The sequence below is a fragment of the Cherax quadricarinatus genome, chromosome 40 (assembly GCF_038502225.1).
Source record: "Cherax quadricarinatus isolate ZL_2023a chromosome 40, ASM3850222v1, whole genome shotgun sequence".
Taxonomy (NCBI): domain Eukaryota; kingdom Metazoa; phylum Arthropoda; class Malacostraca; order Decapoda; family Parastacidae; genus Cherax; species Cherax quadricarinatus.
The window spans coordinates 6536937-6558136 of record NC_091331.1 but is presented as its reverse complement, the minus strand read 5'-3'; the positions used below and the strand labels follow the sequence as shown (position 1 = coordinate 6558136).

The 21200-nt window shown below is 41.3% G+C and overlaps 1 protein-coding gene across 2 annotated transcripts in view; it reads left to right on the top strand.

Annotated features, from left to right (window-relative positions):
- LOC128687381 (probable cytochrome P450 49a1) overlaps nt 1–17483 on the top strand; it is a 48114-nt gene extending 30631 nt beyond the window's left edge. Inside the window, exons 8-11 of one of the 2 annotated variants that reach the window (XM_070092672.1) lie at nt 5994–6163; nt 8990–9068; nt 9333–9536; nt 16835–17483. In XM_070092672.1, coding sequence (XP_069948773.1) covers nt 5994–6163; nt 8990–9068; nt 9333–9536; nt 16835–16945 — 564 coding nt within the window. In that variant the 3' untranslated portion in view covers nt 16946–17483. The remainder of the gene's footprint in view (nt 1–5993; nt 6164–8989; nt 9069–9332; nt 9537–16834) is intronic. The other variant, XM_070092673.1, reaches the window with a different exon arrangement.
- The last annotated feature ends 3717 nt before the right edge of the window (nt 17484–21200 follow it).

Genomic DNA, 21200 nt, shown 5'->3' with positions numbered 1-21200 from the left:
ATTTCCACACTCCGAATTTTCTGCATAATATTTACACCACACATTGCCCTTAAACAGGACATCTCCACTGCCTCCAACCGTCTTCTCGCTGCTGCATTTAGCACCCAAGCTTCACACCCATATAAGAGTGTTGGTACTACTATACTTTCATACATTCCCTTCTTTGCCTCCATAGATAACGTTTTTTGACTCCACATATGCCTCAACGCACCACTCACCTTTTTTCCCTCATCAATTCTATGATTAACCTCATCCTTCATAAATCCATCCGCCGACACGTCAACTCCCAAGTATCTGAAAACATTCACTTCTTCCATATTCCTCCTCCCCAATTTGATATCCAGTTTTTCTTTATCTAAATCATTTAATACCCTCCTCACCTTACTCTTTTCTATGTTCACTTTCAACTTTCTACTTTTACACACATTCCCAAACTCATCCACTAACCTTTGCAATTTTTCTTTAGAATCTCCCATAAGCACAGTATCATCAGCAAAAAATAACTGTGTCAATTCCCATTTTGAATTTGATTCCCCAAAATTTAATCCCACCCCTCTCCCGAACACCCTAGCATTTACTTCCTTTACAACCCCATCTATAAATATATTAAACAACCATGGTGACATTACACATCCCTGTCTAAGACCTACTTTTACCGGGAAGTAGTCTCCCTCTCTTCTACACACCCTAACCTGAGCCTCACTATCCTCATAAAAACTCTTTACAGCATTTAATAACTTACCACCTATTCCATATACTTGCAACATCTGCCACATTGCTCCTCTATCCACTCTATCATACGCCTTTTCTAAATCCATAAATACAATAAAAACTTCCCTATCTTTATCTAAATACTGTTCACATATATGTTTCAATGTAAACACTTGATCTACACATCCCCTACCCACTCTGAAACCTCTACAAGCAGTATTAAACCAGGGAAGTGTTTTTGGGTATGCCCAAATGAGGAAAATCTGTGGACTAAAATCACAAGGGTATTAAAAGAGGATAACATCAAAGCTGCTTTCATAGACAACCTGGAAGCTTTCTACAACAGATGGGAACATAAAAAGTCTGGGCTGAATGATACTGCCCTTGATACTGGCCATGTAGTCAGAAACAGTAAGGCTGGAGGTGATGTCCTGGTAGTCAGTAAATGTGGGGCTGATAGTGCTGTCCTGGGAGACAGTAATGGTGAAGCTGGAGGTGCTGTCCTGGGAGACAGTAATGGTGAAGCTGGAGGTGCTGTCCTGGGAGACTAATGGTGAAGCTGGAGGTGCTGTCCTGGGAGACAGTAATGGTGAAGCTGGAGGTGCTGTCCTGGGAGACAGTAATGGTGAAGCTGGAGGTGCTGTCCTGGGAGACAGTAATGGTGAAGCTGGAGGTGCTGTCCTGGGAGACAGTAATGGTGAAGCTGGAGGTGCTGTCCTGGGAGACAGTAATGGTGAAGCTGGAGATTTTGTCCAGGTAGTCGGGAATTATACGCAGGAAGGAATACATATAAATGACCTCATAGGGGACAGGAGCCGTAGTGGGGAAACAAGTGTAGTCAAAGACAAGATAATACCAATATTGCAAACTAGAAATACCACAGGAAATAGCAAACAAGAGGACTCCACTTGCTATAGTGAGGATATATTACCAAAAACAACTGGTGGGAGCTCCATTGTTGGTGCTAGGGAGGATAGGAATAAGACAGGGAAACATGCACCAACAGGGAATACAGTCACAGAAACCCAAGGCAAACGGAAACCAAGCCTGTGCACATACTATGCACTTGGTATCTGCAGACATGGGAAATCTGGAAAAACAGACGGGACGTGCAACTATGACCACCCTAGAAAATGCCATGCCCATATGACAACAGGAAAATGCAAACTCCCTTCCTGTAAGCTTTTTCACCCTGAAATGTGTACCTCTTCAGTACAGGAAAGACTGTGCTATAACTTAAATTGCCAGGCACACTATCTAAAGGGTACAAAAAGATACAAAACATCCAGGCCATGGGAAAACCTGGGTAGCCACAGCCACTCAAGAGGGAGAGGTTTTTAGTGCCAGGAAGGAAAAAAAACTGGCAGGAAATGGCAGAAATCGTACACCAAATCCAGTCATTCCTGGAGTGGAACCACAGTCGATGACCTCCACCCCAAACCAACAGATACAGATACTAATGCCGGAAAAAAATCCCCCCCCCCCCAGTACCAACAATATCACCAGTCCGATGACATTCTTCTTTGCAAATATACAGGGTCTAAAGCCAGCAACAAACAACAAAATACCTTTCATCCGTGGACTGCTTGCAGAGGCAAAGGCAATGTTCGCGGCTTTCACTGAGACCCCGCGGCCCGGTCTGTGACCAGGCCTCCTGGTGGATCAGAGCCTGATCAACCAGGCTGTTGCTGCTGGCTGCACGCAAACCAACGTACGAGCCACAGCCCGGCTGGTCAGGAACCGACTTTAGGTGCTTGTCCAGTGCCAGCTTGAAGACTGCCAGGGGTCTGTTGGTAATCCCCCTTATGTATGCTGGGAGGCAGTTGAACAGTCTCGGGCCCCTGACACTTATTGTATGGTCTCTTAACGTGCTAGTGACACCCCTGCTTTTCATTGGGGGGATGTTGCATCGTCTGCCAAGTCTTTTGCTTTCGTAGTGAGTGATTTTCGTGTGTAAGTTCGGTACTAGTCCCTCTAGGATTTTCCAGGTGTATATAATCATGTATCTCTCCCGCCTGCGTTCCAGGGAAGACAGGTTCAGGAACCTCAAGCGCTCCCAGTAATTGAGGTGTTTTATCTCCGTTATGCGCGCCGTGAAGGTTCTCTGTACATTTTCTAGGTCAGCAATTTCACCTGCCTTGAAAGGTGCTGTTAGTGTGCAGCAATATTCCAGCCTAGATAGAACAAGTGACCTGAAGAGTGTCATCATGGGCTTGGCCTCCCTAGTTTTGAAGGTTCTCATTATCCATCCTGTCATTTTTCTAGCAGATGCGATTGATACAATGTTATGGTCCTTGAAGGTGAGATCCTCCGACATGATCACTCCCAGGTCTTTGACGTTGGTGTTTCGCTCTATTTTGTGGCCAGAATTTGTTTTGTACTCTGATGAAGATTTAATTTCCTCGTGTTTACCATATCTGAGTGACTGAAATTTCTCATCGTTGAACTTCATATTGCTTTCTGCAGCCCATTGAAAGATTCGGTTGATGTCCGCCTGGAGCCTTGCAGTGTCTGCAATGGAAGACACTGTCATGCAGATTCGGGTGTCATCTGCAAAGGAAGACACGGTGCTGTGGCTGACATCCTTGTCTATGTCGGATATGAGGATGAGGAACAAGATGGGAGCGAGTACTGTGCCTTGTGGAACAGAGCTTTTCACCGTAGCTGCCTCGGACTTTACTCTGTTGACGACTACTCTCTGTGTTCTGTTAGTGAGGAAATTATAGATCCATCGACCGACTTTTCCTGTTATTCCTTTAGCACGCATTTTGTGCGCTATTACGCCATGGTCACACTTGTCGAAGGCTTTTGCAAAGTCTGTATATATTACATCTGCATTCTTTTTATCTTCTAGTGCATTTAGGACCTTGTCGTAGTGATCCAATAGTTGAGACAGACAGGAGCGACCTGTTCTAAACCCATGTTGCCCTGGGTTGTGTAACTGATGGGTTTCTAGATGGGTGGTGATCTTGCTTCTTAGGACCCTTTCAAAGATTTTTATGATATGGGATGTTAGTGCTATCGGTCTGTAGTTCTTTGCTGTTGTTTTACTGCCCCCTTTGTGGAGTGGGGCTATGTCTGTTGTTTTTAGTAACTGTGGGACGACCCCCGTGTCCATGCTCCCTCTCCATAGGATGGAAAAGGCTCGTGATAGGGGCTTCTTGCAGTTCTTGATGAACACGGAGTTCCATGAGTCTGGCCCTGGGGCAGAGTGCATGGGCATGTCATTTATCGCTTGTTCGAAGTCATTTGGCGTCAGGATAACATCGGATAGGCTTGTGTTAACCAAATTTTGTGGCTCTCTCATAAAAAATTCGTTTTGATCTTCGACTCTCAGTCTGGTTAGCGGCTTGCTAAAAACTGAGTCATATAGGGACTTGAGTAGCTCACTCATTTCCTTGCTGTCATCTGTGTAGGACCCATCTTGTTTAAGTAGGGGCCCAATACTGGATGTTGTTCTCGACTTTGATTTGGCATAGGAGAAGAAATACTTTGGGTTTCTTTCGATTTCATTTATGGCTTTTAGTTCTTCCCGCGATTCCTGACTCCTATAAGATTCCTTTAGCTTGAGTTCGATGCTTGCTATTTCTCTGACCAGTGTCTCCCTACGCATTTCAGATATATTGACCTCTTTTAGCCACTCTGTTATTCTTTTCCGTCGCCTGTAAAGGGAGCGCCTGTCTCTTTCTATTTTACATCTACTCCTCCTTTTTCTTAGAGGAATAAGCCTTGTGTATACATCGAGTGCCACCAAGTTAATCTGTTCTAGGCATACGTTGGGGTCTGTGTTGCTTAGTATATCTTCCCAGCTTATATCGGTTAGGACTTGGTTTACTTGGTCCCACTTTATGTTTTTGTTATTGAAGTTGAATTTGGTGAATGCTCCCTCGTGACTAGTCTCATTATGTCGGTCTGGGGCTCCACGCATACATGTCTGAACCTCAATTATGTTGTGATCTGAGTATATTGTTTTTGATATGGTGACATTTCTTATCAGATCATCATCTTATCAGATCATCATCTTCCCCTCTTTCATACATTTATTAAACAAAAGTACCAACCACTCCAACACTATATCCCCCCCTGCTTTTAACATTTCTGTCATGATCCCATCAGTTCCAGCTGCTTTACCCCCTTTCATTCTACGTAATGCCTCACGTACCTCCCCCACACTTACATTCTGCTCTTCTTCACTCCTAAAAGATGGTATACCTCCCTGACCAGTGCATGAAATTACTGCCTCTCTTTCTTCCTTAACATTTAAAAGTTCCTCAAAATATTCTCACCATCTACCTAATACCTCCATCTCCCCATCTACTAACTCCCCTACTCTGTTTTTAACTGACAAATCCATACTTTCCCTAGGCTTTCTTAACTTGTTTAACTCCAAATTTTTTTCTTATTTTCATTAAAATTTTTTGACAGTGCCTCTCCCACTCTATCATCTGCTCTCCTTTTGCACTCTCTCACCACTCTCTTTACCTTTCTTTTACTCTCCATATACTCTGCTCTTCTTATAACACTTCTGCTTTGTAAAAAACCTCTCATAAGCTACCTTTTTCTCTTTTATCACACCCTTTACTTCATCATTCCACCAATCACTCCTCTTTCCTCCTGCCCCCACCCTCCTATAACCACAAACTTCTGCCCCACATTCTAGTACTGCATTTTTAAAACTATTCCAACCCTCTTCAACCCCCCCACTGCTCATCTTTGCACTAGCCCACCTTTCTGCCAATAGTCGCTTATATCTCACCCGAACTTCCTCCTCCCTTAGTTTATACACTTTCACCTCCCTCTTACTTGTTGTTGCCACCTCCTCTTTTCCCATCTACCTCTTACTCTAACTGTAGCTACAACTAAATAATGATCCGATATATCAGTTGCCCCTCTATAAACATGTGCATCCTGGAGCCTACCCATCAACCTTATATATATATATATATATATATATATATATATATATATATATATATATATATATATATATATATATATATATATATATATATATATATATAATCACACACACAGTCTTACAAAACACCTTTGTTTAAAGTCACTGCTATATATACAGTTGATGTATACAATACATACAACTGAATTGCAGCCTTACACTACATACAGGCGATAGTCTTTTAACCTGAATATATATATATAATTAGATAGAGACATTTGCAGTATTGAATGGCCCATACGGATTTAGCATATTTGTGAATACAGTATAAATTTAAATGAAAGTTCATTTCTACTTTGTTAATTATTTATGCTTCCCTTTATAGACCTCTCACACTTTGGGCTTCACGTTGTACTTGTTGGCTCGTAACCCAAACGCACAAGTTAAGCTTCAGAAGGAGGTAGATGGCGTTCTTGGTGACCTTCAGGGCCCCATTACTGCCAAACACCTTGCCCAGTTCTCATATCTTAAGGCTGTTATTAAAGAGTCTTTTAGGTAAGAAACGAGGTTTCATTAAATGTTGATACTCTGGAATTCAAGGCCGGCTAGGTTGGGTTACATTACGTTATTCTTGGGTATTGTAGGTTGGATTTGGATGGTATGCTACCCAAGCCTAAGAATCTTTGATCACAAAAAGTTTTGTTGAGGAAATATTTCAAATATTGTGCTTTTGGCAGTATTTTTAGACCATTTTTTTTTCAATAAACATAGCAACAGGATTCCATTTATATTCCATCAAATGATGGAAGGTGTATTATCTAAGCAACGGCTTTTTGTTCACAGAAGCTAATAACATTAAATAAGCGGGTAGATCAATTCTGAATGATCTTGTTCTTGTGTAGTTAATTTTGTTCTCGAAGAGCCTAAAGTCAGTTCCTGATCAGCCGGGCTGTGGCTCGTACGTTGGTTTGCGGTCAGCCAGCAGCAACAGCCTGGTTGATCAGGCGCTGATCCACCAGGAGGCCTGGTCACAGACCGGGCCGCGGGGGCGTTGACCCCCGAAACTCTCTCCAGGTAAACTCTCCAGTTTACTGCAGGCTAGAGGAAGGCAGTGTAGTGGCACACTATTTGCCTAGTCATCATTGATGTTTTTTATTACTTTCTGCTGCAGAATACAATCATGGTCCAAGTCGGACCGAAACGTCATCGTAAAGCTTCTCTCTCCTATGTGCGAGTTATTTGTGTATGGACAACAGTTGAAGTGCATGTAGAAAACATGGTAAACTGTTGTCAGAGGAATTGAAGGGACATGATACAACATTGGCATCATTTTTTCTTCTTATCTAATGAATTTTGGAAACTGGTATGTTGAATAAAGGGCTTAGTCAGGTGAAAAGGATAAATGAAACAGGCCTGTTTTCCCAGGCCCCATGTCTTCTAGGGAAGGCCCGGCTGAAATCACAGAGTGGAGTACAACAATAAGGCTATTGGCCCATGCCATGTTTGTATTACTATTATTATAATCAAAAAGAAGCGCTAAGCCACAAGGGCTATACAGCGCTGCAGGGCAGGAAGGAAGCGAGGGCATTAGGTGGCAAAAGGGAGATGGATGAGTAATAGGTTACGGATAACAGCGGGGCAGTAGATGGTTTAAGGGTAAAGGGCAGCAAAAGACTGAGCTAGAAAGGGCTGAGGGAAGTGCGAAAGGTATCATCAGAGTTTGTGGAGTAAATCAGTCGTTGTCAAGAAGTCAATGAGAGAGTCAGGATTAAAGGAGGGTCCATCAGCAAGAAGGGAAGGTAAAGAGAGAGCAGTAGAACGAAGACGACGTTGGAGGTAAATTCTGCGTGCTCGTTGATAGAGAGGGCAGTCTAACAGAATGTGGCTAATCGATACTGGAACTTGACACTGCTCACAGAGAGGAACAGAGTGCCTCTCCATGAGATACCCATGAGTAAGACGAGTGTGGCCAATGTTAAGGTGGGAGAGAGTTTATAACAATATGCAGTTTATAACCTTTTACTAAAAAGATATCCCGTCCACCAGGTACTATCAATTCTCCTGGCAGATGAAACGTTATCTAAAAATGCCAGAGTCTTAATATACATGTCAGTACATAATATTAACCATTGATATACATTCTGGTCCATGCTAGGCAGGTCAGACTTGCCCCACCCTCCCCCACTAGTGTACTTGTCCAATCTATTTTCAAAGTTAACTGAAGTTCTTACTTCAGAGATACTTCTTCCCTGAAGCAAAATTTCTATAGTTATCAAGAAAGCAGACTGTTTGAAATCAGCATTAATCTTCCTTTATTTATACTGGTGTCTTTTTATTAATCTATCTTCACTCAGAGCTTTATGACGGTGATGCACTTTTTATATTTCTGGGCGAAGGGGGAACTGGAGGTCCCAACACTTCCTAGTCCTGGGGCCTGGGATGGCTGGCTGCGCCTGTGTTAAATTCATGCATTGCGTCTTTGTAAACTGGGTAATGTGCGCCACTGAGTGGGATCCAGGAAATCGCATCGCACAAGGGACTACAGTTTTATGAGCAAAGTCTCTGCTGAGGCACTGAAAATTTAATCTTGTAACAGTAGCACACCGAGTCACATGAAGGCGTAGTGCATTCATGTGAGCATGTATGTATGAGAGTAATTCTCGCAGTAATGAAGTATTAATTTTACTGTTTTTAAGCATGTGTGACCCTTGTGGGTTTACGCTTAGTTATAATTATAATTTTAAGCATGTGTAGCATTAATACTTTAAAAGTATTGGTTGATTGTCGGCAAATTTTTCACCGATACCAATACTTGGCACATCCCTATAATGTACATTAACTGGTTTGTTTCACGGTGGAGCACTGAACTCGTAGGGTTAATTAATACAGTACCTTAAGCCATCACCGGCGTCAAGCCACCTTCAGGGAACTAAAAGGTAAAACAACAAACTTCATAAAAAAAAGATTATTTCCCAAACTATCAACTATACAAATTAGATAGTGCAATATGTAACTTCATTTTTGTAAATAATTCGTTACTAATGTAACTTGTTTTGATATTAATGTTGAAGCCAGGGGAAAGTGTATGGTATGTTGATACTGACAGGATGTGAAAGACACTCTTATACAGTTCAGGACATTTATTGAAAGACCTTTACCTACTAGTGGCTTCCTAAGAGTCATAATATAATAAAGCTATTCGTGGCAAAAAAAAGTTTGCTTTAATAAATGTCTTAGACTATGAATGCATTTTTTCTACACTGAAGTTGTCACAAGAACCACTATGTAATTACGAAACACTGTATAATGTGTATATGCTACCACCAGTGTAATGAGCATGAGGTACACAATGGTCATCAAATTAACTTCATTGTTTTTCAGGCTGTACCCTCTGACCTTAGGCACTGCGAGGACCTTGGAAAGGGATTTAGTGCTCGGTGGCTATGTTGTTCCTAAAGGGGTGAGTCTGTTTTAAAGTCACATCACCTATTTGTGATTACCTCTTTCTAGCTACTCCTCAAGAGAGGTTCCTGGTTGCCAGTGATTAATTTATTCAGCTAGATGGGCTAAACTCGTAGGGGTAAAATAGCACTCCAGGTGATGGGAAGCATTCATGTTCAATTCAAAGAAAGGATATGTCCAGCTCCTTGGAACATGAGCTTTTCACTGGCATCAAGTCACCTCACTCACTGGGATTAATATGTAAAAACTTGCTTCCCTGCAGTGGATGGGAACTACCCTTAACATGTTGATGGGATGGGATGAGGCACTTTTTCCACGTGCCAAGGAATTCATCCCGGAAAGATGGTTACGCCACAAGCCTTTGGGACCTATCCACCCTTACGCTTCTCTTCCATTTGGAACTGGAACTAGAATGTGCATTGGGCGTCGTATAGCAGAGCAGGAGATGTACACATTCTTAGCAAGGGTAAGTCACAGGTTCTAGTCTATTTAGGGGAGAGGGGGTTAACATCCATTAGGCATATAAGAACACGAGAGTAGCATTGCAGCAGGCCTACTGGCCTATGCTAGGCAAGCCAGCTCACACCCACTAATGTTCCTGTCCAACTTATTAAAATTATCTAAAGTTCTTGCTTCAGTTATGCAATGTAGCAGTTTGTTCCACTCATCTATGGTTTAGCGTTTAGTTTAGATAATTATTCACTTGTCAGTACCTGTTGCCAAACCAATGCTCCTATATCCTTTCAAAATTTAAATGTATCCAACTTTAATCCATTGCAGTGCTGTCTTGGTTCAATATTTTAAGCAAATTATTTATATACCCTTTTATACATTAAACCAGTATGGATCATGCAGCAATGTGGTAGGGGTATAGGGCCATACTATATCAAACAGGAAGGAATTGGGTTTCTTCCAAGGATGATTCCTTCACCAGTATGAAAGCACCCCCCACCCACACCTGTGCCCCCCTTGAAGAGCCATAGTTTGGTTAAGACTTAGGAAACTAAGACTGTCATAAATGATACACATTTTGTCATTAAAGACAAAGGGGTGATTATTATAATCAAAAAGAAACGATAAACCACAAGTGCTATACAATGCTGTAGGGCAGGAAAGGAAGCGAGGGTATCAAGTGGCAAAAGGGAGAGGGATGATTAGTAGGTTACGGAGAACAGCGGGGCAGTGGATAGTGCTGGGGTAGAGGGTAGCAAGAGATTGAGGTAGAAAGGGCTGAGGGGAGTGCTAAAGGTATCATCATCAGAGTTTGTGGAGTAAATCAGTTGTAAACAAGTCAGTGAGAGAGTCTGGATTAAAGGAGGGTCCATCAGCAAGAAGGGAAGGTAAAGAGAGCAACAGAGCTGAGACAATGTTGGAGGTAAATTCTGTGCTCGTTGATAGAGTGGGCAATCTAACAGAATGTGGCTAACCGATACTGGAACTTGACAATTCACAGAGAGGAACAGGGTGCCTCTCCATGAGATACCCATGAGCAAGACGAGTGTGGCCAATGCGAAGACGGGAGAGAGTAGTCTCCCAACCTTGACACTGATGACAAGAAGATGGCCAGTAACCTATATTCGGTTTAATAGAATGAAGTTCGTTATTGAGCAGGTCAGACCAACACTGTTGCCAACGGGTGTGAAGGTGGGTAGCTATTACAGCAAAATAGTCCATAAATGGAACACCTCTATTATGAAACTGGAAGGTCAGGTACTGTTGACCGCACAGCAGTGTCTGCCTGTTCATTGCCCTGTATGTCAACATGACCAGGGACCCAACAAAAAACAATATCTTTATGCTTGGCAGAGATACGGTGTAACCAAAGTTGGATACGGAGAACTAGGGGAGGAGGTGTATCAAATTTTCCTATAGCCTGTAAAGCACTAAGGGAATCTGAAACAACCACAAATGATGACACAGGCATAGATGCCATACGGATAAGTGCTGCAAGAATGGCATACAATTCAGCAGTAAAAATGCTAGCCGAGGATAGTAAATGCCCTCGCACAACACCGTCTGGAAACACTGCTGCGAATCCAACGCCGTCAGAAGACTTAGAGCCATCTGTGTACACTGATGGCATGAGAATGAGAGCAGAAGTGGTCAAGAAAAAGAGCGGAAAGCTACCATAGGCAGTTGGGCTTGCGCAAGGGAGTGAGAAAGAACAGACCCGAACAGCTGGAACTCCCCAGGGGGGCAGGGAAAAGTGAGATGCTACATGAACATAGAAAGGTGGTAACTGAAGGGAAGACAAGAGCGAATGTGGGCGAAAAGAAAAGGGACAGAGGAAACGGGCGACGAACAAATAATGTCTACTAACATCGGTGACTATTCTGTATATGGAAGGATTGCAGAGATCATGAGAGCGAACATAGCGAAGGCAATGGACATCACGGCGATCGGACAAGGACGGAATATTTGCTTCTGTATAGAGGCTCTCAACAGAGGAAAAGCAAAAAGCACCAAGGCATAAACGTAATCCCTGGTGATGGATGGGATTAAGACTAGAGAGAGTAGCAGGAAAGGCCACTGAATAGATCTGGTCACCATAATAGTTTCGATAAAATGAGGGCTGAATGTAGGCAAAGGAAAGTTCGATGATCAGCTCCCCATGAAAGATGAGCAAGGGTTTTAAGAAGGTTCAGCCGGCTGTGACAAGTTGCCTTCAGAGAGGTAACGTGAGGTTTCCAGGATAACCTACGGTCAAAGAAAAGGCCTAGAAACCTGACCATATCATGTTCAGGGATACGTGAGCCATAGAGGTACAAAGGATGATCGGAGATGACAGAGCGTCTAGTGAAAATAATTTGGCGAGTTTTAGTACTGGAAAATTTAAACCCATGCGTGGTGGCCCAGTTGGAAACACGGTCGACCGCATGCTGGAGAGAAACTGTAATGAGGTGACAGTCAGTGCCTGCACAAGCAATAGCAGTCAACAACATAGTGATGACCAAATATTGGATGGAAGAGGCGCCAAATCATTTATAACAAGGAGAAAAAGTGTTGCGCTCAGAACACATCCCTGGGGAGACATCTTCAGCTTGGACAAAGTCCGGGGAGAGCATATTAGTAACCCAAACACAGAAATGTCTGTCGGTTAAGAAGTTCTTAAGGAAGGATGATAGATTGCCTCGGAGACCTAAGGAGTGGGTTTGGGCCTAAGTATCATACCTCCAAGTTCTCATATGCCTTCTCAATGTCAAAAAATATGGCAATAACTGAGTGGTTATTTGCAAAGGCATTACGAACATACGTATCCCAGTGTAGTAAGGGGTCTATGGTAGAACGGCCCATACAAAAGCCATATTGACTAGTGGAGAGACTGTTGTGCGTCTCTAAATACCATATTAAACGTCGATTTGCCAGATGTTCCATCACTTTGCAAACTGCACTGGTAAGAGCAATGGGACGATAGTGAGAGGCATTATGTCCCGTAGTACCGGTTTGCAGAAAGGGAGAACAATGGCAGATTTCCACCGCTGGGAAATTATTTTTATAATCAAGGGGAAGCGCTAAACCCGTAGGATTATACAGCGCCTGGGGGGGATATGGAAGGCATTCAGGCTTAATTCGAGGAACTGGAGCACAGATCCAATTCCCTAAATCAAGAGCCCCTCACCATCAAGGAACCTTCCCTGACGGGACACTCACAGCTGGGAAAGAATTCCTTGTGACCAAATAAGATTGAAGAGGCTGTAAGGGCTGACTGATGTAAAAGTTGTAACATCCGACTATGAATGCCATCAGGCCCAGCTGCAGATGATTGGCAAGCTGTGTGTGTCGCCTTCAGTTCCAGAAGTGTAAAAGGCACATTATAATATTTTTCTTTGAAAGAAGAAAAGTCTAAGGGTGCTAACTCTCTGGCAGACTTTGAGGAAAGAAACGAGTGGAATAGATGGAGCCCGAGAAATACAGACCAGACGATTGCCAATTTCAGTGGCAATGTCAAGAGGGTTTGCTACATCAACACCGGCAACCTGCAGAACAGGAGCTGGGTCAGGAGAGTATTTACCACTCAGTTTCTGCACTTTTTTCCAGACTGCACTTATAGAGGAAGCCGAGGTGATGGTGGAAACATAATCTTGCCAGCAAGTGCATTTAGCGTCACGGATGACACAGCGAGCGACTGCTCACTTCTGCTTAAAATCAAGAAGTCTCTCTGTGGTTCTATTGTACCGGTACCTGCCCCATGCAGCGTGTTTCAAACATACTGCCCAAGCACAAGCAGGAGACCACCATGGCACGCACTTCTGAGAATGCCTGCCCAAGGTTTAGGGGATAGAATTAGAAGCTGCAGTTAAAACTGACGTTGAGAAGAGGTGTAAAAGCTCTATCAATGGAGGATGAAGAAGGAACCTCACTAAAAGCAGTTAGTTGTGAGTAAAGGTCCCAATTTGCTTCATCAAACTGCCAGCATGGGCTATGAAGAGGTGATGAATATGAAGGAGAAATAAGAATGATTGGAAAATGATCGCTGTCATGTAAAACCAGATGAAGTCAAGTGCAGTGGAGGAAGAGCCGTCCGAGGGATCAATGCGAGAGAGTACGAGTACGATGATCAAAATGGGTGGGAGTACCCATATTTAAAACATGGAGGCGGTGAGAAGCGAGAAAAGCTGCCAACTGAATGCCACGTGAGTCACAGTGAGATCCCCCCCCCCCTAGAGGAAATGATGGGCATTAAAATCGCCAAGTAACAGAGGTGGTGGTGGTAAGGACGAAACAAGAAAGGCAAAATCTGGGATAGATAATGCCCGAGGAGAGAGATACAAAGAACAGATTGTATTCCACTTATTCAAGTGGATACGGGCTGCAGTGTAATGCAGTGAGGTATGAACAAATAGCCAATGGTATGGAATGTCAGTGCGTAGAAGGGCACTTTCATTAAAGGTCCCATTAGAAAAAGGATTTGAAGAATGCAATAAATCATAGCCTGAGATGAGATGGAAAACAGCAGTGTAATTTTGGTTCTTGTAAGCAAACACCAACAGGGGAAAACCGGGAGAACAACATCTGAAGCTCACCCTGATTACCCGAGGCTGTGGATATTCCACTGTAAATAGGCCATGATTGGCAACGAGATACCAGGAATCCGCAGGTAAGGGTACCTACGGACTAGAGGGGTTAGAAAAGTCCTCATGTGGTGGCAGCAGAAAACGTTCAAGCAGCGAAGGAACGGAGTGCTGCGAAGAAAGGAGTTGCGCAGATGGAGGAGAGGGAAGAGGAGGAGGATCAGTGTCCATTGATGGTTTAGTCTCTTCAGTATATTCTGAGATAGCTTCAAGCATTACAAAAGTCGAAGACATTGTATGGGAGACAGTATTGGAGATAGGAGGAAGAAGCTGAGTAAAGATTGGGACAGCAATGGACTGTACCAAGTAGGGGAGGATGAAGGGGTGGGGGCACTGGAGAAGTGTGGGAAGAGACAGAAGAGAAAGAAACTAGCGAGGGAGCAGAAGAGGAAGAAACTTGGGAGGGGACAGGGGAGGAAGGTACCATACGAGGAGGAGGGTGAACCTCCACACTTGTAACAGCTAGTGAGAGGTGAAGAACCAGGTAGAGAGACTGGAAAGGTAAAATGTAGAGGGAGAAGAAGGGAAGGAGGGGCTAAAGGAGATTTTTTGTTCTTTTGAGAAGTAGAGGGGCGATTGGGAGGTGTTGTACAAGGTCTTGTCAATACCAGGGCTTGTGAGGGAGAACATGAAGTGAGAACAGACTGAGGTGTTGAGGCAGGGACTTCTGAGCCCAGGACAGCAAAAGAATTAGACACAGGAGTGACTATGGAAGGGGTAACCACAGAGGAGGCTGCAGAAGATTGGACCCCAGAGGTGGGAGGACGTTTAGAAACACGAGAATAAGAAATATGGGGGTCTCTCTCTTGCAGGCGTAGATGAGAAACTGCCACTTTGAGGCAATGGATTTCTCGCTCATTTAAGTAGACCTGGCAACAGCGAGAGTAAGAAGGGTGAGCCTCATGACAATTAGGGCAAAAGGGAGGTCGGCTACAAGACATACGTATTAGAATGGTCATCGGCACCACATACTGGGCATTCGGCTATAGATCTGCAATATTTCGCTGGGTGACCAAATTGCAAGCAATTTCTACACTTGCGGTGGAGGAATCACCATTCGAACTTGTAAACGATGTCCTGCTACATAAACAGAGGATGGGAGTTCACGGCATTAAGTTAATCGAGCTACATTGCAAGGGTGTTGTCTCCGCCCGCAGGCAGGAAGGACGTAAGTGTCTACTTTGAGGATTGGGAGGTCTGGAGTTCCAGCTGTTCCAGAATGTCATCGCCACGTCTTGAAATTCTGTTGGACAATGGTATGGGGCATAATGACAGTGCTACTACAAGAATTGAGGGAATGATGTTTTCCAATACTGATAGGAATAGTATCGATATGTGAAAGAGGAGAAAGGTCAGGAATTTGGTTAGCATTCTGGACAGTAATGATGAGTGTACTGCTCTTGAGAGCGTGAAAGGATATATCTCTACCAACATGGTGTAGGAGCTCCTTGCCAATACTATGGTCGGAAAGATAGGCAGTAGAGGAAGTTGGTCGTAAAGAATTTAATCCATTGAACATTTCGAAACTGAGCGTGGAAAGGGAGTGCATGACGTGTCGTTTTTTCTGAGGAGGGCGAGAAGGAAGCGAAGAAGTATCATCAGATAATTGTCGTGGGTATTTAGGAGTGGGACCGGAGTCGGTCTGACGTGGAACGGGCTGGCAATTCGAAAATTGCCACAACATAGAGGGAGAGGCTGGAAGCATAGTCAAAGTGGAGGTCAGACAAATCGAAGGAATCAGTCGAAACCCCAGTTCCTGAAGCTGGTGATGAAACAGCACCAGCAAGAGGTACAGGGGCATTAGAAGTGTCCGACGAGTGGTCAAAAAACGAGGCGGGGTCAGAACAGGGCGCGGTATTAGTAAGGGGCCCGGGGGTAGCAGGTTCATGGATTGGGTCTTCCATGGTTAGGTTACTTCTTTCTTTTTCTTAAAAACAAAAAGAAAGAAAATAAAATAAAAAAGGGGGGAACGGGGAGGAATAGCTCCTAGGAGGAATGAAAGGGCCTAAAATCTCCTTCTGCATCCAAGAGGACCTCAGCACCGCAAGTAGCACAGATGCGGCATGGAACCTGTGCCATACCCTGCCCTTCATGCCAGTAAACCAGCAATCCAGGATAGTATCCTCACATCCGCCGTGCCACCTTGGTGGACAAAAAGAGAAGGTGGCTGGATACCCGCCACAAAGCATACCTCCTTTGGCTACCACCCCCGGAATCCGAAAGGCAGCCTCCAGAGATACACCCGTCGCCCGAAAGACACCCAAAGCCACCCCGCTGTTGACCGGAGGGGGATCGGGACATCCCCAGGCGATCCAGATTCCACGGCAAACTACACCACCGCCAAGAACCTCAATGGAATGGGCTGGACCACGGTACCCTTCCCCCTACCTAGGAACTAGATTGCCTGTGGGAAGAACCCCAAAGGCCAAAAAAAGGAAGGAACAGGGAAGGGATAGGGTAGGGGGGATTGGGGGGGTAATTAGAGCCTCTTCACCATGCCAAGGAGCCCCCCCCCCCCTTGAAGAGGTCAAAGGGGTGAATGTATAGCATTTCTGGAACAAGTGGGTTAAATGATTTAACTTTCAAGATATATGTAAAGGTAGATCAGTTACCCTTACCATTTATTTTTTTCTCCTTTTTCTATTTCCTCATCTGTATTTACAGCAATATGCTCCCTGCTCATGTTCTCCAGGTAATGCACCGCTTCAATGTCGACTACAAGTATGAGGATATAGACCTTGTATCCAAGCTTGTGTACATGCCTTCAAAACCACTTAAGTTTTCATTTACTGAGCGGAAGTGAAGATAATGCAAGAATACCAGTTGTTTTCTACTGTAAGCACTGAGTACACTAGCAAGGTATGAAAATCTTGCAAAATAATAATCTTGAATATATACATTATACATTGGTATGTATATGCCATGGTTTAATAGAACTTTTGTCTTTTCATCTAATATATCTTTGAGTGGTTTCATATGGAGCATATTTTTTTTTAACTGATCTATACATTAGGTACATCCAAAATTCAGATTTGATTTTAATGCCTTATTTGAAGCTATTTTAATTAAAAACATATCACCTGAATATTTGTCAAAGCATTCTGATATTCCTCTGCAGTGTAAATATTTTATTATGATGCATATAAAGAAAATATGATTAGTATTAAATAATTTACTAAAAACAATCCTTGGCACTCTTCTTTTATCACCCTTACAACATAATCCATATAATAAATAAAAATAATTGATACTAGAAATGTGAATATTGAAAAATACCATTAATAAACTACAGCAATATTACGTATGCATCCTAAGTCTAAGATTAAAGAAATCTAACCTTTGTTAAATATTTGCATTTCCATCAAAAAATGCACAAAAATTTATATACATCAACAAAACCAAGTGCTAAACCCACTAGGGTCAATTTTATATACAAACTATTCACAACAAAGCACTAAACTTGTATGGATCATACAACCCTAAGATTGTAGTTCAACACATGAAAAATATTTGCAAAACCTTTATATACACCATAAGAAGTTATTTTTTTTTTTCCTCAACATGACTGCTGTCTCCCACCAAGGCAGGGTGACCCAATTATAATAAAAAAAAGCGCTAAACCAACAGGGGTCAGGGTGACCCAAAAGGCAAACACTTTCACCATCACTCGCACAATATCACTGTCTTTGCAGAGGCACCCAGATATGACAGTTTAGATGTCACCCCAAACAGCCAATATCCCAAGCCCCACCTTTAAAGTGCAGGCATTGTACTTCTCACCTCCAAGACTTGAGTCCAGCTAACTGGTTTCCCTGAACCCCTTCACAAAATATTACCCTCGTCTCACTTCAACAGCTTGTCAGGCCCCAAAAACCATTCATCTCCATTCACTCCTATCTAACATGCTCACACATGCCTGCTGCATGACCAGGCCCCTTGCACACACAACCTCTTTAATCCCCTCCTCCCATCCTTTCCTAGGACAACCCCTACCCCTCCTCCCTTCCACTACAGATTTATACACCCTCCAAGTCAACCTATTTTGCTCCACCTCTCTAAATGACCCAACCTCCTCAATAATCCCTCTTCAGCCCTCTAAACAATACTTTTAATAACTTCACACCTATAAAATATATATTATCAAGAAGTGCTAAACATTTTATTTATATGGAATGTGATAATAAAATAAACTTTTAGGGTATTGATGTTTTATATTTTAGTTATTTTATATTGTCATATTTGGCAGTGAATAAATAAAGTCTTATTCCTTATATATTTTCATAACGCCTTATGATCCAACATGTATTGCATTTGACTGGCTGCAGTTTTCCAAATTTATATTAACCAAAAATCAAAAAGTAAACATTTTTCTATATTTCCTGTAGTTACTACATAATATACATTCTACAACTGGCAACTTTGTAATCGCTAGATGAATAAATAGACAGTAATTTATTAAACTACAGCCTCTCCTCACTTAACGACAGAGTTCCGTTTCTAAGACCACGTCGGTAAATGAATCAGTCACTAAATGATGACCATACTATAATGGTAGTGGGTTTGTGTCAACCATCTTTGATATTGTTTTAAAGTCACCTTTGCATCATTTATAAAATTTCTGGTATATTTTTAAATGTTTATAAAGTAGTGTACTGTACTGAAATAAACAGAATAGAGGAAATCATCTCTAATATACATTATTTAGGTATGAATACAGGTCATGGAGCCCATCGTAAGTCCAAGGCATCGGTAAACGAGTATGTCGCTAAGTGAGGAGAGGCTGTATTTTTTTCTATACCAAAGAACTTGGAGCAATTTTTTCTGCTACTAGTGAAATTACCATATTGTGAATTATTAACCCACACATTGGCAAAATGAAACAGGTATGACAAATACATTTGTTTTTCAAAGGGAAAAAAAATTGCTGCAGTTCCCAAAATCTCGAGATTACAAAATGACATTTAGCTGGTTTGAAAATTTGCCTTATATTTTAAAGACAATTAAAAATATCAAACTTAATAAGCTTAAACTATGTCTGCACTTCAGCCCAAATAATAAATTTAAAAATATATAAAGATATACAATATGAATATTTTTTTTAATTTACTAATGAAAGAATCCCACTCCAGGAATTGAACTCGAGATTGGGGTATACAGTGTTAAAATTTACTAAGATTTTGAAATAAATAATTTAGGTTGCTTTAAAACTTAATTCACACTGAATTAAATAGTTTGTATTAACTATAAGGAATGCATGTAATATTGATAAATGAGGATTGTAATATATATTAATAAAGATAAACAATGCATGATCAAGATATACAGCTAAATGTTTAGGATTGCATAGAGTCAAGAAAAATGTTTAGTTATGGGTTAAATGTACGCATATGATATTAGGAGCCTAAGAACCTTGAAATGCTTACATAAAGCAAAAACATTCCACAATAGAAGAGTAGCATAATGTGACAGGATACATGACTTTTTAATGTTAAAAAGCCCATGAAATATGCAAAGTTCAAGAGAGGCAGTGAATTTCAAATTGTCCAAGTCTCGTGAAATGCAAAAAGTATGTAAACCTTACAGTGTTCAAAGAAAATACGATTCCATTATTGAAGTAAAAAGGGGTTGAATATCATCTTGCTTAATGCATGAGCTTTTAGAGGCACTACATGAAACAAGGTTAACATTTATCCAATATACAATAGTACTGGGCTCAGTGTTTACAGAAGTAACATTTCACAGTCTATAAGAAGGCAAAAGATCTGAAATGAGTAAGAGATTCTACTGTACTGGAAAATTGTCATAAGCATGAGTTTGTAGGATTCCAGCTAATTGTTTTTTCTTGATATGTAAAAGGGCATAGACTGGATTGAAATCCTTTAAAACTCCATTAATAATGGAAAGGTAACATGGGTGATTCACTAATAACAGTGACGCTGAGGACACATGTTCTAGATCACAGAAAGACTAAGTAAAATTAATGAGCTTAACAAACTTTAGATTTTTGATTCATCAAAAGGAACAAAACAAACTGGAATATATATACAAGGTAATGAAGTTTGTAAGATTTAAGTCAAAAGAGCACCAGCCTGAAAAATATTTTAAAAAAATTATTCATAGGATCTTTTCAAACTACATGAGGTAAAAATATTGATTTGGTAAAACAATGCCAAACATTAATAAAAATTCAAATAAGAATGTCATAATTATTTTGCCCTAAACATATATAATACTACTGGTAAATAATGCCTTGACATTAGGAGTGTAAACATTACTTTGAAAATGACAGTATCAGTATACACATTACCAGTTTACATATGCTCAAGTGACAAACATTACATATAATACTGTACAATACTTTGCTTTCAATGTTGTGTGCACTAGTAGCAAATATAATTCTCATACTTAGAAAATTCTATGCTGTGTCCTTAAGGCAGCATCATGATTTGTTTATATTTTCAGCTTATTGACTCATCTGGAAAAGACTACTGTATATGAAAACTAATATTCTTAATTTACAATACTGACCTTCATACAATAAAAATGTTAATATAGGCTCACTCATTAGCCTGAAAATTTAAAATTTGTATAATACATTATATACAAAATGTATGCAGCAAAGATAAAAAAAAAAATTAAAAGATTTTATACAGCAATTTGTAGAATGAAATACTAACAACTAAAAAAATAAAAAAAAAAAATAACTAACATTTCAAAGGGCTACAAATCTAAACAGTGCATGATGTTGACCTAAAGAAAATGTCTGACTTTCAACACTTTTTCCCCCAAAATTTTATTATTATTATAATCAAAAAAGAAGCGCTAAGCCACAAGGGCTATACAGCTTTCCCCCCAAAGAAATACAAAACATTCAGTTAACTTAAGTGGGGCTTTCACTGTTACATTAGTTAGAAATTATCAATTTCACTACAAAATTCTTAACTTTGTAACAGCTACCATAAATATAAAATTTACATCAGGCTTGAAAGTTTAAAAACTAACTTATTTACAGCTTTACAAAAAAAAAAATCAATATGATTTACCTTCAAAACATTAAC